The sequence below is a fragment of the Lepus europaeus genome, chromosome 8 (genome assembly GCF_033115175.1).
Source record: "Lepus europaeus isolate LE1 chromosome 8, mLepTim1.pri, whole genome shotgun sequence".
Lineage (NCBI taxonomy): Eukaryota > Metazoa > Chordata > Mammalia > Lagomorpha > Leporidae > Lepus > Lepus europaeus.
The window spans coordinates 55,595,869-55,611,158 of record NC_084834.1 but is presented as its reverse complement, the minus strand read 5'-3'; the positions used below and the strand labels follow the sequence as shown (position 1 = coordinate 55,611,158).

Below are 15,290 nucleotides of genomic sequence, written 5' to 3'. Positions count from 1 at the left end.
AGAGGAGGGAGGTCTTCAATCTGCTGGTTCACTCCCCAGATGGTTGCAGTGGTTGGAGCCGAGCCAATCCATAGCCAGGAGACAGGAGTTTCTTCCAGGTCTCCCATGTTGGTGCAGGGACCCATGGACTTGGGCCATTTTCTGTGGCTTTCCCAGGTCATAGCAGAGATATGGATTGGAGTGGAGCAGCTGGGAGTCCAACTGGTGCCCATATGGGATGCTGGAACTAAGGGCAGTGGCTTTATCTATTATGCCACAGTGCTGGCTGCCAATGATTTTTTTTTTAACTTTTATTTAATGAATATAAATTTCCGAAGTACAGCTTATGGATTACGTGGATTACAGTGGCTTCCCCCCCCCCCATAATTTTCCTCCCACCCGCAACCCTCCCCTCTCCCGCTCCCTCTCCCCTTCCATTCACTTCAAGATTCATTTTCAATTCTCTTTATATACAGAAGATCAATTTAGTATATATTAAGTAAAGATTTCAACAGTTTGCACCCACACAGAAACACAAAGTGAAACATACTGTTGGAGTACTAGTTATAGCATTAAATCACAATGTATAGCACATTAAGGACAGAGATCCCACATGAGGAGCAAGTGTACAGTGACTCCTGTTGTTGACCCAACAAATTGACACTGTAGTTTATGGCACCAGTAACCACCCTAGGCTCCCGTCATGAGTTGCCAAGGCTATGGAAGCCTTCTGAGTTCACTGACTCTGATCATATTTAGACAAGGTCATAGTCAAAGTGAAAGTTCTCTCCTCCCTTCACAGAAAGGCACCTCCCTCTTTTTTTTTTTTTTTTAAGGGAAAGGGTTTATTGGGGAACACCCAACAGACCGGAGTGAAGGGGCGGCAAAGGGAAAGAGAGAGAAAGAGTACAAGAGAGAAGCAGAGAGTAGAGGAGCTAAGAGAGAGGAGAGAGCAGAGAGGAGAGAGAAGAGAGATGAGAGGAGCCAAGAGAGGCCAAGAGAGCGCAGGAGAGAAGGGCCAAGAGAGAAGAACCAAGAGAGCAGGAGGGAAGAGCTGAGAGAGCATATGTTCAGGAACAGGCCCTTTTGAAACTTTGCCTGAGGGCAGGCAGGGAAGCAGGAGCAGCAGATCACATTAGGATGGGGGGTGGAGCCTGGCTCAGGTAGCTGGGCCATGCGGCCACCTGGCTAAAACTGCCCCAGTTTCCTAACATTCCCCCCTTTTATTTTTTATAAAGCAGGAGTTGTATGGGATTACATTAGTCCCAAAAGTCCAGGAGGGGTAGAGGGACAATGATCTGTCTTTAGAGCTACTTGCTGCTGACATCGGGCGACGAGGTACTCTTCGCTGGCATGGGGTGATGTCTCAGGCCGCTGTCTCCTGGGTGGGGAGCCGAGTATATCCTTGTAGCAGCATTTGGTTGACCGCCTGGTTGTTGAAGGCCTTTGTTTGTTCCATTATAACCTGCTGTAAACACTTAGACACTGTAGTATAAAAGACAGGGTGAGAATAGTAACCAATGATCCTAAGAGTGGCATTAACCAGGTAATGAGAGGATTTCATAGAGGAGAGGAAATGGAGGGGGGGGTGTCTCTGGACCCTTGTGGGGACAGTTTGATGGATGTGGCTTAAAGCTGATTCCAGCCAAGACCGGAAGAAAAGTCACTCATCTTTTGTAGGTAGAGGGGTTTGTCTGTAGAGAAATTCTGAACAATTAAACAGCATTAAATGGGGAAGAGGACCGTCAGTACACACAGGTTGGGAGTAGAGCCATTGGAGGTAGAGTAGAGGTTATGATTACAAAGGAATGAGGCCCAAGTGTGCTAGACAGGGCCTAGAACAAAGGACAGAGTCATTATTAGAGGAGCTAAGAAAGGTGCTGTCTAAGCTACAATTAAGTTTTCTGATTGAGAGGCAAATAGAACCTGACAGAGGGGGCTTGTTAATAATCTGGTGGGCTTGTAAGTTAAGAGGCCCAGACCTATCTATCTCTTCACATGGGGTACATCCTAAGGGAGGTGTGAACCTCCTTGGGGAAGGCACCCTGTTGACTTTCATTACTTAGCTGGCCTGGGAGGAGAGCTGGCCAGGTAAAGGCAGGTGGCATCTCTAACAAGAAATTTACAGTTCTGCCTGCAATGTTACTGACCCTACTTGGCTGTCCCCTCAGCTGCAGTGGTCACTTTGGAAGCTGGGCTGAGTGAAGGGCTTTTCAGCTTAGAGCCAATAAGATCTGTGGCTCTGACCTGGGCATCCTTCGACTCCAGGGCAGGTCCATTTCCAGTGATCCAACTCTGCTGCCAATGATTTTTTAAAGATTAATTTTGTATACCTCTACTGTAAAACAGAAATGGAAGTTTTATTTGTATTTGTAAATATTTACATACATTTATTACTGTTAAAATACAATAATAGCATGTCATAATATGTTACCACTTAACCTTTTGGTATTGTGTGTGTGAGTGTGTGTGTGTCTGTGTGTATACTTAAGAAATTAATCTTAATGAATTTACATATTATACTGTTCAACTTTTCATCAGTATACCTGAATCAGCCTAACTTTATAAAGGAAAGAGTTGTATTTTAGCTTATGGTTCAGGAAGTTCACAGTTCATGATTGAGCAAGTTCCATTGATTTGGCTTCTGGTGATGGTGTTCTTGCTGGCAGAGTCCTGAATGGCGCATGATGTTACATGGCAAGGGAAATGGAATGCTTTTGTCTGTATATCTACATGGTATCTGTGCGTCTCTGCCACTCTTCCTCATCCCTTATACAGCTGCCAGGATTCAGACCTTGGTCTCTACTCTAAGTAACCCATTCCAATCTAAATACTTCCCAAACACTTCACCTCTGAACACCAGAATTGGATTAAGTTTCCATCCTTTTAGTACCTAATTAACATAATATTTTGGGGACTAAACTCCAACATGAGTTCCAGGGGATAAATACTGTAATCATAGCACACATTTTAAAAAGAAAAACACTTAAATCAGATACCCAGCATTAAACTTTAGACTAATTTTTAATGGGAATTACCACTTTAAGAGTACACTTTGTTGGTAATATTCAGTAAGTACAAATGTATTAAGTTTTTAAGACTCCTGACATGGAGGGAGGGAGGTTGAGGGGGAGGGGAAGCCACAACAATACAAAAGTTGCACTTTGTAAATTCACATTTATGAAATTAAAAAAAAAAGAACTAAGAAAAAATAATTGACTCCTGACATTTTGTAACTCTTCAAAAAGATGGTCATTAACACATTTAATAAAGATTAGTAAATGTCATTTACTATATTGGGCATTCAGCATTCACTAATGAATTTGATATATTATTCCCGTTATAGATAATTAGGTGGAAAGTGGGTTAGCAACAAATTGAACATTAGATCCAAGAAAATATTTTTCCTCTTGATTGAGATGACTTTTAGGAATCTGTATTCTTTTAAGATTAAATGTTGTAGGATAATGAAGGAAACTACAAGAAAAACATTTTAAAGAAATGATTTATAGACTAGTTTTATTTAATATTAGCCTAATAAGTGATGGTAACTGATTTTGTTGACAAGTGTTAGTATATTGAAAGCTAACACAGGACTCAAACCAAACCCATATAGATGCTGGCACTGCAGCCAGAGGCTTAACCTTCTACGCCAGAGCACCAGACCCTATAACCCTATGTTTATTTACCTATATATTTTTGTTGAATTTGTCTGTGTTTCAGGATTATAAGACCAATTTTCAAGATTTTAAGCAAATTTCAAGTTGAGTCTATAATGTTTAGAGATTGTCAGCAATAGTGAATAGAGGGAAAAGTACTGATTTGGTGGGTCAGTGGATTTTGGATTTTAATATGAGTATTATTTCCTCTATTAATGGTAAGACATTAAGCTCTTACACGTGTTTTCCTATGAAAAGATATTAGCCTGATGTCCATCAGCCTAGCCAGAAAATAAATTTGTCAATAACCAAACTGCAAAATTTACCAATAATATCTACTTAGTTCTAACATTTAATAAATGCAGTTAAAATTGTTAATAGAAATATTTAACTTTTGTATACTAAGTCATAGATCAAATAGGCAAAATCTAAATTGGGAATTAATGAAAAATATAGAATTTGATTTAAAACCATATTTAAATTTTGATACCAAAGAAATCAGAATATTAAATATTGAAACACTTCTGCATACAAAAAACAGGATAAGCTATGTGAAAGGAAGTTGGGGAGCCAGCATTGTGGTATAACAGGTTAAGCCCCACTGCCTGCAATGCTAGCTTCCCATAAGGGTACTGGTTGGAATCCTGGCTGCTCCATTTCCTATCCAGCTCCCTGCTAATGTGTCTGGGAAAGCAGACAAAGATGGCCCAAATCCTTGGGCCTCTGTGCCCACATGGGAAGACCTAGATGAAACTCCTGGCCCAAGCCTGGCTGTTGCAACCATTTGGGGGAATGAACCAGTGGATGGAAGAACTTTCTGTCTCTCTCAGTATCTCCCACTCTCTGTATGACTCTGTCTTTCAAATAAATTAATCAAAATGTTTTTTAAAGAAAGGAAATATCTTTTTAATTTAAAAAAGTTATTTGTTGGAAAGGCAGAGAGAAAGAGATAGAGATTTCCATTTGTTGGTTCATTTCCCAAATGCCTGCAACAGTAGGGACTGAACTGGGTCAAAATTAGGAGCCCGGAATATAGTTCTGATCTCCCACATGGGTGTCAGGGATCTAAGCACTTGAGCCATCACCTGCTGTCTTTCAGGAAGCACAATAGTAGGAAACTGGAATAAAAAGTGGAGCCAAGGCTCTAAACCAGGCATTCTGATATGTGATGAAGGTATGTCAGGTATCATCTTTATAGCTTTGTCAAATGCTCATTCCTGAAAGAAAGTTTGATAACTATTGGTAACAGACTTTTATTAGTAACCAAAATTGGACATTGTCATTAAAGGTGTTCAGATATTTCTGGTAAATATTCCAACTGGATTATATAGCTGGATTTAGCCAAATTGATATTTCAGCTAGTCAGTTTGCTTCCCCTAAAGGATGTCCCTGGGCATTACCTCAGAAGTTTGAGAAGTGAAGATTGAAAACTACTGAACCATACAAACTGTTGAAGATCTCTTTGAGGACCAAAATTCTAAGATCTTGTTATAACGGGGGGTGGTATCTTGAAAGTTTACCATAAACTTTTGAAACTTTTTGCTACAAAATATTTATTTGCTAAGTAGCTTATGTGTATCTTAAGTATGCTTACTTGTATACCTGAATTTCAAGATTTTTTAGCACCAAAATAAATGTACGTTTAGTTCTAGGTTTGGAATTTGAGAAAGTAGAAAATCATCAAAAATGTTTATTTTGATGTAAAAATCTTTGAAATACCTATATAGTTTTGTTTGTTTGTTTTTGGACGGCAGAGTTAGAGAGAGAAAGGTCTTCCTTTCCGTTGGTTAACCCCCTAAATGGCCGCTACGGCCAGCGCTGCGCTAATCCGAAGCCAGGAACCAGGTGCTTCTTCCTGGTCTCCCATGCGGGTGCAGGGCCCAAGCACTTGGGCCATCCTCCACTGCCCTCCCGGGCCACAGCAGACAGCTGGATTGGAAGAGGAGCAACCGGGACAGAATCCGGCACCCCAATTGGAACCAGAACCCAGGGTGCCGGCGCCGCAGGCAGAGGATTAGCCAAGTGAGCCACTGCGCTGGCCCATAGTTTTTTCAATATATTCATTTTGCATGAACTTTTTAAAGGCTCCATACATTTGTATTTTTTCAGCTTGAAGAAATAGACCTGATGGTTATAGTTGATTACAGTAAGATTTTGAGGTCGTAGGTAAGAATCCATTTCCTATTTCTTCTTATGGCTGTTTTTTTTTTTTTTTTTTTTTTTTTTAATATTTTTAGGAAAACTACTTTGGAGAAGATGACATGTATATGGATTTTGAAGAGGTTATTTCAAGTCCTGTTTTGTCACTGTCAACATCATCCAGCTCTGGGTGGACTGCTGTTGGAATGGAAAATGACAAAAAGGAAAATGAAAGTTCAGCCAAGTCAATTCATCCACTTACATTGCGTCCTTGGGATATTACAGTACTTGTTAATTTGTACAAAGTTCATGGGCGTCTTCCTGTTGTAAGTGTTTACATATCAAAATAGTCTGCCGTGTTATTATGATGTCCACCTAGCATAGGAAGTGTATATGTGTACCTATGCATATGTATTCTTATAAAGGAAAAAAAATTCAGATTCAAGAACTAAGTTAAATTTATCCTTTTACTAAAGATAACTTGTTTTCTTTATAGTATTTGACCACTGGTAATGTTATTATTTTTCTTTTATATTAATTCCTCTGTACTGTTCATGTAACTTTAGGATATTTTGTCATGATATTGAGTTGTTGGGTTTATTCTTAGTCTGATAAATATTTTGTTTTACATTTTCTTAGCATTTTTCTCCAGAACTGAGACCACTTTAGGGCCTTATGGTGGACCTATTCCAAAATCAAATTTCTGTCTTGACCCTGGAGGTTGAATTTTGCTAAAGGTTTGGATCTAGCTAAATATTGTGATTCATTATGAGGATACCCTTTTCACCTATTCCTGGTGCTGACCAGGAATAAGATTATACTGCCTCCAGAACTCGGAAATTTGGAGCAGGGCCAAATAAGGAGGAGGTGACCCTACAACATTGTGCTGCATACTAACTCCATGTCATGTACCTTGTATTGGATTAGTGCAGCTGATACCCTTTCTTGGACATTGCCAAATACCTATTTTATAAGCAAGCAGTGTTTCTCCTTTTGAAAGATCAAAATCTCTTAATCATATTAAAAATGTAATTTCTGTTTCCTGTACTTCCTTACTCTTCAATTTTTCTGTATCCTAATTATGGTATTTTGCTTGATGACAGCATGGAACTACAGATGGTCCTGAGTGTCCTACAGCTTTCTTGGAAAGACTATGTTTTGAGATGAAAAAAGGATTTAGAGAAACTATGCTACAACTTGTCCTGTCACCCTTGAATGTGTTTGTCAGTGATAACTATCAGGTAATACGAAAGTGAGATTTGGTAGAGATTTAGAGGTTTATTATTTATCACTATGGGTTAAGATGGATGTATTACTTTCTGTACATAGAATGTATAAGTGTTTAAATTAGAAACATTTAATTTAACTAGGTTAAGTTTTATACGTGAGCATACATGTATGACAGTTATTTCAAGAATCTTTTTTTTTATTTTGAGTTCCTATTTATGTAATACCAATTATATATTTTATATCTTTTTTTTTCAGAATTGGAAAAAATGCTTTCTTTCTTATGTTCTTACAAAAGGGAAAGATTAACTATATAAAATATTGGTGGATTTTGCTAAAAAACATGACATGTATTAATATTAACCAATGCCATAAAATTTCAAAACATATATATGTACATGGTGAATGATTTGCTCTTAGTCATCTAACATACTTGCAAGGCACTTTTTTAATTCCTTCAAGAAATCTCTGTGCCTTTTTTGGAAGAGAACCAGTGATAGTCATCAAATGAATATTCATTACATTCCTGTGTAGATTATTGCTGTATTATTTTTCAAATGCCAAATGAATTCTCTTGGCACTTCACAATGCTTTAGAGCCACTCCCTGCTTTTAAGTTGTGTGACTTAGAAATATAAATGAATTTTTTTTAGAAAGATTTATTTATTTATTTGAAAGGCAGAGTTAGAGTTGAGAGGGTAGGAGAGAGAGAAGGAGAGAGATCTTCCATTTGCTGGTTCACCCCCAAAAATGGCCACAAGGACCGGAGCTGAGCCGATCTGAAGCCAGGAGTCAGGAGCTTCTGGGTCTCACACATGGGTGCAGGGACCCAAGCACTTGGGCCATCTTCTGCTGCTTTTCTGGCAGAGAGCTGGATCTGAAGTTGAACAGCTACGACTTGAACCAGGCCATAGGGAATGCTGGCCTCACAGATGGAGGCTTTTACCTGCTACGCCACAGCACTGGCCCCTAACTGGGTTTTAATACAAGGCAAAGTAAAATGTAAGTGTCAAGATGACTCTGACACCTTCAAGTCATCATCAATCAATGATTGTTTATTATATATTATATGTAATAACTGATAATTTCATTTAAAATAGTTATCCCCTTTTAACTTTTTTGTGATAGCTGGCTATATTTTTCTTCATAAAATTTTATTTTGTTTTTATCATACACATGTTTTGATATAGATCATATCATAATAAGTAAAGCTTAGCACTTAACATATACCAGTCATTTTTTTTTTTTTTGCCCCAGAATCCTTTTGTAAAAGTTTTATTTTGGAATAATTTTAGATTCATAGAAAGTTGCAATAATACTGTGGAAAGGTCCTGTGTGTGCCTTTAACCCAGTTCTCCTTCAGTATAATTTTACTTGATTATAGTATGATATCAAGACCCAGCTCTCTGCTGTGGCCTGGAAGTGCAGTGGAGGATGGCCCAAGTGCTTGGGCCCTGCACCCGCATGGGAGACCAGGAGAAGCACCTGGCTCCTGGCTTCGAATCAGCGCAGTGTGCTGGCCGCAGCATGCCAGCTGCAGCAGCCATTGGAGGGTGAACCAATGGTAAAAGGAAGACCTTTCTCCCTGTCTCTCTCTCTTGCTGTCCACTCTGCCTGTCAAAAGGAAAAAAAAAAAAGACAAGAAAATCAACATGAGTACAATGTGTGTGCCTAGTTCCATGTCATTTCAACACCCGTGTTTGTTCATGTGACTATCAAAATGACAACACAGAACCACCTTCTCAAGGATCTCACTTGCATGACACTTTAACTAGGATAGAAACTTTAAAAATAACTGTTGTTTTCTTGTAATTAGTGGGTCATTAGAATTGAGTATTTTTTATTTTGGGAGGTGAGTATATGGAAAAGAAAACCGTCTCCTTTCTTCAGTCATTAAAGAAATTAATAAAGGGAAAATCTCAATAGGGGTTAGTTCTAATACTCTTAGATAAGCATCTCTGTTTCCACTTGGTATTACTTCAACTTAGCATGATCACTGTACTTTGAAAGGGCTTTACCAGATACATGCCTAAAAAACAAAACAAAACAAAATCCATTTTGTTGAGCTCATTATGAAAGTTTACATTAGCCCTTATTATAGATGTAAGGCAGACTTAGAAAGAGATGGAATTAAAAATATACTTTATTTGGAATTAGACAAGAAGGTTCTGAAGTGGAAGGGAAGTCCTGGTGGTACTCTGTTTCCTAGATGATTAGCACTTCGTAATTCACCCAGAGACAAGTGACCATATATGTGCCTTTGGAATTTGCGTATCTGCTTAACTTGCTTACATTTTATAATATTGACATGACTTCCTAAGACATTTTTTATTTGTCTCTGTTTTAGTTACTGTTCTTTCACAGTGGGTGGTTTCACACTTTGGCTACTCCCAAGGTTCAGTCATGGGCCATGCATCTGTAGCTGATTATTTCTGGTAGCATTTGTCTTAATGCAGTCTTAACTACGTTCCTTTTATGAAACCACACACCTTTTACTGTATGAACATCTTATGTATCAGTTTCTGAGGGTTGCTGAAACGAAGAAACAAAACTTGGTGGCTTTAGGTAGCAAATTTATCTTCTCCATGTTTGGACAATCCAAGTTCTAAATCAAGGTGCTGGCAGTACTATCCCCTCTCTTCAGACTGCAGAGGAATTTTCTTTCTTGCTTCTTCTGAGCTTTTGGTGATTGCTGTCTTCTCTTGGCCTTCCTTCGCTTGTACGTGGATTATTCAGATCTCTGCCTTCATTTTTAGTGGCATTCTCTCCCTGGGTCTGTGCATCCCATTTTTTTTTTTTTCTTGTAAGATTACCAGTCATATTTGGGCCCACCTTAATTTAGGACAACCTCACCTTAACTTGATTATATCTGCAAAAACTATTTCCAAAGCAAATCAACAACAAAAAACCAAATGCACCTCCCCCCCCCCCAAAAAAAAAACCAGCATTTACAGGTTTCAAGATATTGAACTTGAAAGACATCCCTCATATCATTCATACTGTAATAAAATTTGGAACTTAATCTATTGGTGTACTGAAATAAATAAATAAATCTTGAGATAAATATTGAGAAAATTTAAGATAAATAATTTCAAGGGTAAAAAGTGCTGTAAGGAAAAGAAGTATGTAGTGCTTTGGTAACATGTTACAGTCTGGAAGTAAGAACATGCATTTAAAAAAAACTGTAAGGGTCGGGTGCCATGATGTAGTGGGTAAACCCGGGTGCTGGGTTCTGGTCCCGGTTGCTTCTCTTCCAGTCCAGCTCTCTGCTATAGCCCGGGAAGGCAGTGGAGGATGGCCCAGGTGTTTGGGCTTCCGCACCCGCATGGGAGACCAGGAAGAAGCACCTGGCTCCTGGCTTCAGATAGGTGCAGCGCCGGCTGTGGCGGCCATTTGGGGAGGGAACCAATGGAAGGAAGACCTTTCTCTCTGTCTGTCTCTTTCTCACTGTCTATAACTCTACCTGTCAAATAAAAAATAAAAATAAAAATAAATTTAATATGATTCCTATTGCACTGTCTTTCAGAGTACTAGTTTCTTTTTATTTTTAGAGGTAGTCACCAGGAAGGGGTTTGCATACTTTTTAGGATCTAGTTTCCTTTGTAGTTGGGTTCTCAAGTATTGTTGCTAAAAAGCTTAATTCATACTACTATCATGGGTTCACAGTCGTGTTAGGAACTTGTGGATTTGAGTCTTTATTTTCCAGATAGCATGATTTTGTTGTTCATCTTTGCCTAGGGTAGGGGATGGGGTGGAAGCTAGACATTGTATTGTGATTTCCTTGTATTTCTTAAAGTATCATTACTGTTTTCAGCAGCGACCTCCTGTGGATGAAGTCCTTAGGGAAGGTCACATCAATCTTTCAGGTCTCCAGCTGAGAGCACATGCTATGTTCTCAGCAGAAGGTCTTCCTTTGGGAAGTGACTCCTTAGAATATGCATGGCTAATTGATGTGCAGGCTGGGAGCCTTACAGCTAAGGTCACAGCACCACAGGTATGATTCTCAAAATATAATTGCCTGACTTATTTCCTTTTTACTTTCCTTACTCATGTTCTCAAAAATAACTTAAGTACCTGTTGGATTGTTCATTGTGTTTCCACTGATGGCATTCTGACAGAAGTCATCTTGCTATTCAGAATTTTCTTATCAATAGATGAGTCAGAGGCAAATTTTGCTCTCCTGAGCCAAGTATAATTGATGGATATAATGTTTGTAGTCCTATATAATACTGGCAAAAATCTGAGAGGTTGTTTGGTAAAAACTCAGAATGAGAACTGACCTAGAAATCAAGTTAATATGAATTAAAATTATATTCATTTATCCTCTACTATTGGAAGAATTTTCCTTTTCTAGTATATGCAGTAATTTTCTAAGCACTTCTTATGTATTTCTTAAGATTGAAAGGAGCCCTTATGATTCTAAGGATTAGGTAGCACATTTTTTTTTTTTTTTTTTTTTTTTTACTTTTTATTTCCCTGAAACAAGATAACATCATTGGTACCTGCTATTAATGATGTGGATACTATTTTAAAAAAAAACAAAAATGAATATACTGGTAAAGAAATCTGGTCTAGATTCCTAGGTGTAATCACATTTAATCCTTAGAAGGCTCAGAGGCCTTAAGAATTATTTAGTTCTAGAAATAGACTATTGACATTTAGTTGAATAGGCATATTACTGTTACATTGTACCTACTGAGTTACATATTTACAATAATATGAATGCATATCTTGGCATTTTGAAAGGCTAGATAATCAATATTGATAAAAAGTTACAGAATGGATATGAGACATATAATCTAGAGGTAGATGGTGGAGACAAGAAAGTAAATAAAGAATCTGCATGCTTACAGGAAATTGTCAGGAAGCAAATGTTAGTATTCTAGAAATACTAGGAAAATGAATGGAACTGAAAAGAGATATTTTGAGGTTGATGACTTCTGAATTATGAACAATTTGCGTGAAAATGTCTGAAATGAAATATTTAATGCTAACTGGCCTTGTACCTGTCCTTTCCTTATTATCCTGCATTGCTTGTCTTTAAATATATAAGTATAAACTGAAGCATATGACAAAGCAGCTTTTTCAGGGAATAAAGCTTTGCTCACCTTATACTACTGTGTACATTTCTTTGACTCTAAGGACTGCCAGAATCTTATGTGTTTATGAATTACCCTTACCATAAGGTGAATGTTTCTCTTTCTTCTGCATTAGAATCTTGCATCACAGTTTCCTGCATGGTTCATTGAATACATAGGTGCTTTTATGTTTATTTCATTTTCTGTATGTTTTAATGGGTGAAATTTATGTGTTTTTTTTTTTTCACAACAAGTGTTCATCTTTTTTTAATAAATTTTTATTTATATAAGGTGAATAACTTGCATATATTTCAAACATACAGATTTAGGAGCAAAGTGAAACTTCCCACTCTACCCTGCCTCCCACCCATGCTCCCACCCTCCCTCTTCCTTCCCTTCTTAGTCTTTCTTTTAATTTTTACAATGACATACTTTCAATTCATTTTATTATGTGCTCCTTTGGGGGTGATCATGTCATGTGCACACATCCTCAAAGTTTTTATTGTTAACAACTCCCATCAATTTTAAAATTAAATTATTTAGCTCAGAATTTGATACATGCTTAAGCTTCTGTTTACATAAACAAAAGTGCTTTCCACTTAAATACCTAGTTTTTCAAACTGTAGCTCAATGTGATTATTAAATTGTATATTGAATTTATTATTAGAGAATTTGCTTTTGTATACAGAATATTCCAGTTAGGTTTTTTTAAGAGGAAAGTTGTAAACTGGAAAAAAATTATTTGCTTTAGAAGTTGCTGAAATGGGGGCCAGTGTTGTGGTATAGCAGGTAAAGCTGCCACCTGCAACTCCAGCATCCTATGTGAGTGCCAGTTTGTGCCCTAGCTGTTCCACTTCAATCCAGCTCCCTGCTAATGACCTGAGACAGTAGTAGAGGATGACCCAAGTCTTTGAGCCTCTGCCACCCATGTGGAAGACCCAGATGAAGTTCCTGGCTTCTGCCTGGCCCATCACTGACCATTGCAGCCATTTGGGGAATGACCAGCAGGTGAAAGATCTCTCTGTCTCTCCTTTCTCAGTAATTCTGACTTTCAAAAATAAATACATAATTTTTCAAAAAAAGAAGTTGCTGAAATGAAAAATTTTTCAGTTGAAATGAGTTTCCATTTTTGAAAAAAGATTTATTCATTTATTGATTTGAAAGGCAGAGTGATAGAGAGGGAGAGACAGATATTCCATTTGCTGATTCATTCCTCAATTGACCTTGACAGCAAGGGCTTAGCTAGTTCAAAGCCACAAGCCAGTAACTTTATGTGGGTCTCCTAATGAATAACAAGGGACCAAGCACTTCACACATCATCTACTTTTTTCCCAGGCACATTAGAAGGAAGTGGATTGGAAGTGGGAGTAACAGGGACATTTTGCATTTCGTCATTCACAAATGAAAAATAACACAGGCTTATAAATGATGTCAAGGTAGAAGAGTCCTTGACTAACAAGTAGATTTTTTTAGCAACAGATATTAGTATTAGGGTTCTTTAAAGCTGTGCTGATATTCTTTATAAGCTTTTGAACTCTGAACACTTATTAGAATACTAACAGTGTTGTAACCTGTCACTGCTTATCTTTAGCTGGCGTGCCTATTGGAGTGGGGACAGACATTTGTTTTTCATGTGGTATGTCGGGAATATGAATTGGAAAGGCCGAAGTCAGTAATAATATGTCAACATGGAATTGATCGTCGGTTCTGTGAATCCAAGGTATGTTAACAAATATTACTAACATTATGAAATTTTTAAAAATGAAAAATTGAGATATTGTCTTTAAAAAATACATTTAACTGTGAAGTAAACAACATGATTCCGTTTTTTTTTAAACTTAACAAAATTACTGTGCAAATTCTTCGCCAGCTATTTAGATAGATTGTGAAGTAATTTTTAAAACTTACATGTTCATGAGTAAATGGAGATACTATAAAAGTTGTGTCTTATCTCTTATAGTTAAAATTGATGTCTTAGTGCATCATTGTGTAAATTCTTTTCGGATATTTGTTTCAAAGATTTAGAAATTGAAGCAGGAAGGGGATTAAACACATGGTGTATTTGGCAGACACTGGAGAACATGCCTGTACTGTGATGGACTAAGCAATGTTGAGATATTTGCCAAGTTTCTTGATTTCAGATATTGTGCTCTTCCTTGCAGCATTGCACTGCTTTGACTAAAGCTCATTTCCTTCACAGGTTTATAAAGAGTAGATAATAGTCCCAAAAGCATGTGCAATGGCAGTGAAAAAAATGTTATTGTGCAATAAACACTTTGTCTTGGGAATTTTGGAGAGGGTATATTCCTCCCTTTCAGAAGTATGCTTTTTCAGGGGATGATTTCAAGATGACAGAATAGGGAGGGAGCTTACTGCTGTAGTCTAGGTGAAGATAGTTTGAAAAAAAAAAAATAGTGGAGAGAGTGCAACCTCAGGGAAGACTTAGAGAGAAAATTGCAGAGGAAACTCCACACAAATTAGAAGGACACTGTGGATCTATGTGGAGGGTGTGGACAGGCACAACTCAGGAACCCAGCTGTTGAGAGCCTCAGCACCAGCTTTGGAGAGTGAGGTGAGACCACTCTGCAGCAGCCCAAGCCACTGGTGATAAAGCTGTGGAAAGAGCCTGGCTTGAGTCCAGCTTGGAGCCCAGTGGGGGACAGTGTACCTGACATTCTAGAGGAAAAAAAAGAAGAGTTCTCTCTCCTTGACCACTTGGCACTGGTGTCCTGTAACTAGCTGAGAAAGGGCAGGTACCATTTTGGACATACTCAACAGCTGTGCCAACTTTTGTCTGCATGTCAGCAACCAGGTGAGAGGAGATGCCTGAGTCTGGCTGGGAGAATTGACAGGGGCTGGGCGCTCATAACTTTGGGAGCCTGTGTGCTGGGAAGGACTGTGAAAACACTGTGGCTGAATGGGAGGGTGCAGGTTGTGGCTGGGTCTCTGAACAGTCACTGTGGGCAGCTCCACATGCTCAGGGCTCTCTGATTGCCTGGTGAGGTTCAATGTTGTGGGATCTGTGCTCACACTGAGGATTACATGGATCCAGTATGTGATTTCTGTAGCAGTGCTGATGAATATTATACCCACTGGGGCTAGCTCCCAGGCAGTGGTCTCCTTGGAGGAGAGGAAGTAAGCATGAGAATATGCCACAGAGGGCATCAAACCCTCCACTCTGATAAAAAAAAAAAAAAAAAAAGAGATTT

At 38.3% G+C, this 15,290-nt stretch overlaps 1 protein-coding gene across 8 annotated transcripts in view; it reads left to right on the top strand.

Moving 5' to 3' along the window:
* BLTP1 (bridge-like lipid transfer protein family member 1) overlaps nucleotides 1–15,290 on the top strand; it is a 239,607-nt gene that overhangs the window by 86,898 nt on the left and 137,419 nt on the right. For 7 of the 8 annotated variants that reach the window (XM_062199676.1, XM_062199672.1, XM_062199674.1 and 4 more), the window contains exons 21-24: nucleotides 5,876–6,103; nucleotides 6,881–7,018; nucleotides 10,818–10,997; nucleotides 13,673–13,801. In XM_062199676.1, the coding sequence (XP_062055660.1) occupies nucleotides 5,876–6,103; nucleotides 6,881–7,018; nucleotides 10,818–10,997; nucleotides 13,673–13,801 (675 nt within the window). The remainder of the gene's footprint in view (nucleotides 1–5,875; nucleotides 6,104–6,880; nucleotides 7,019–10,817; nucleotides 10,998–13,672; nucleotides 13,802–15,290) is intronic. The other variant, XM_062199670.1, reaches the window with a different exon arrangement.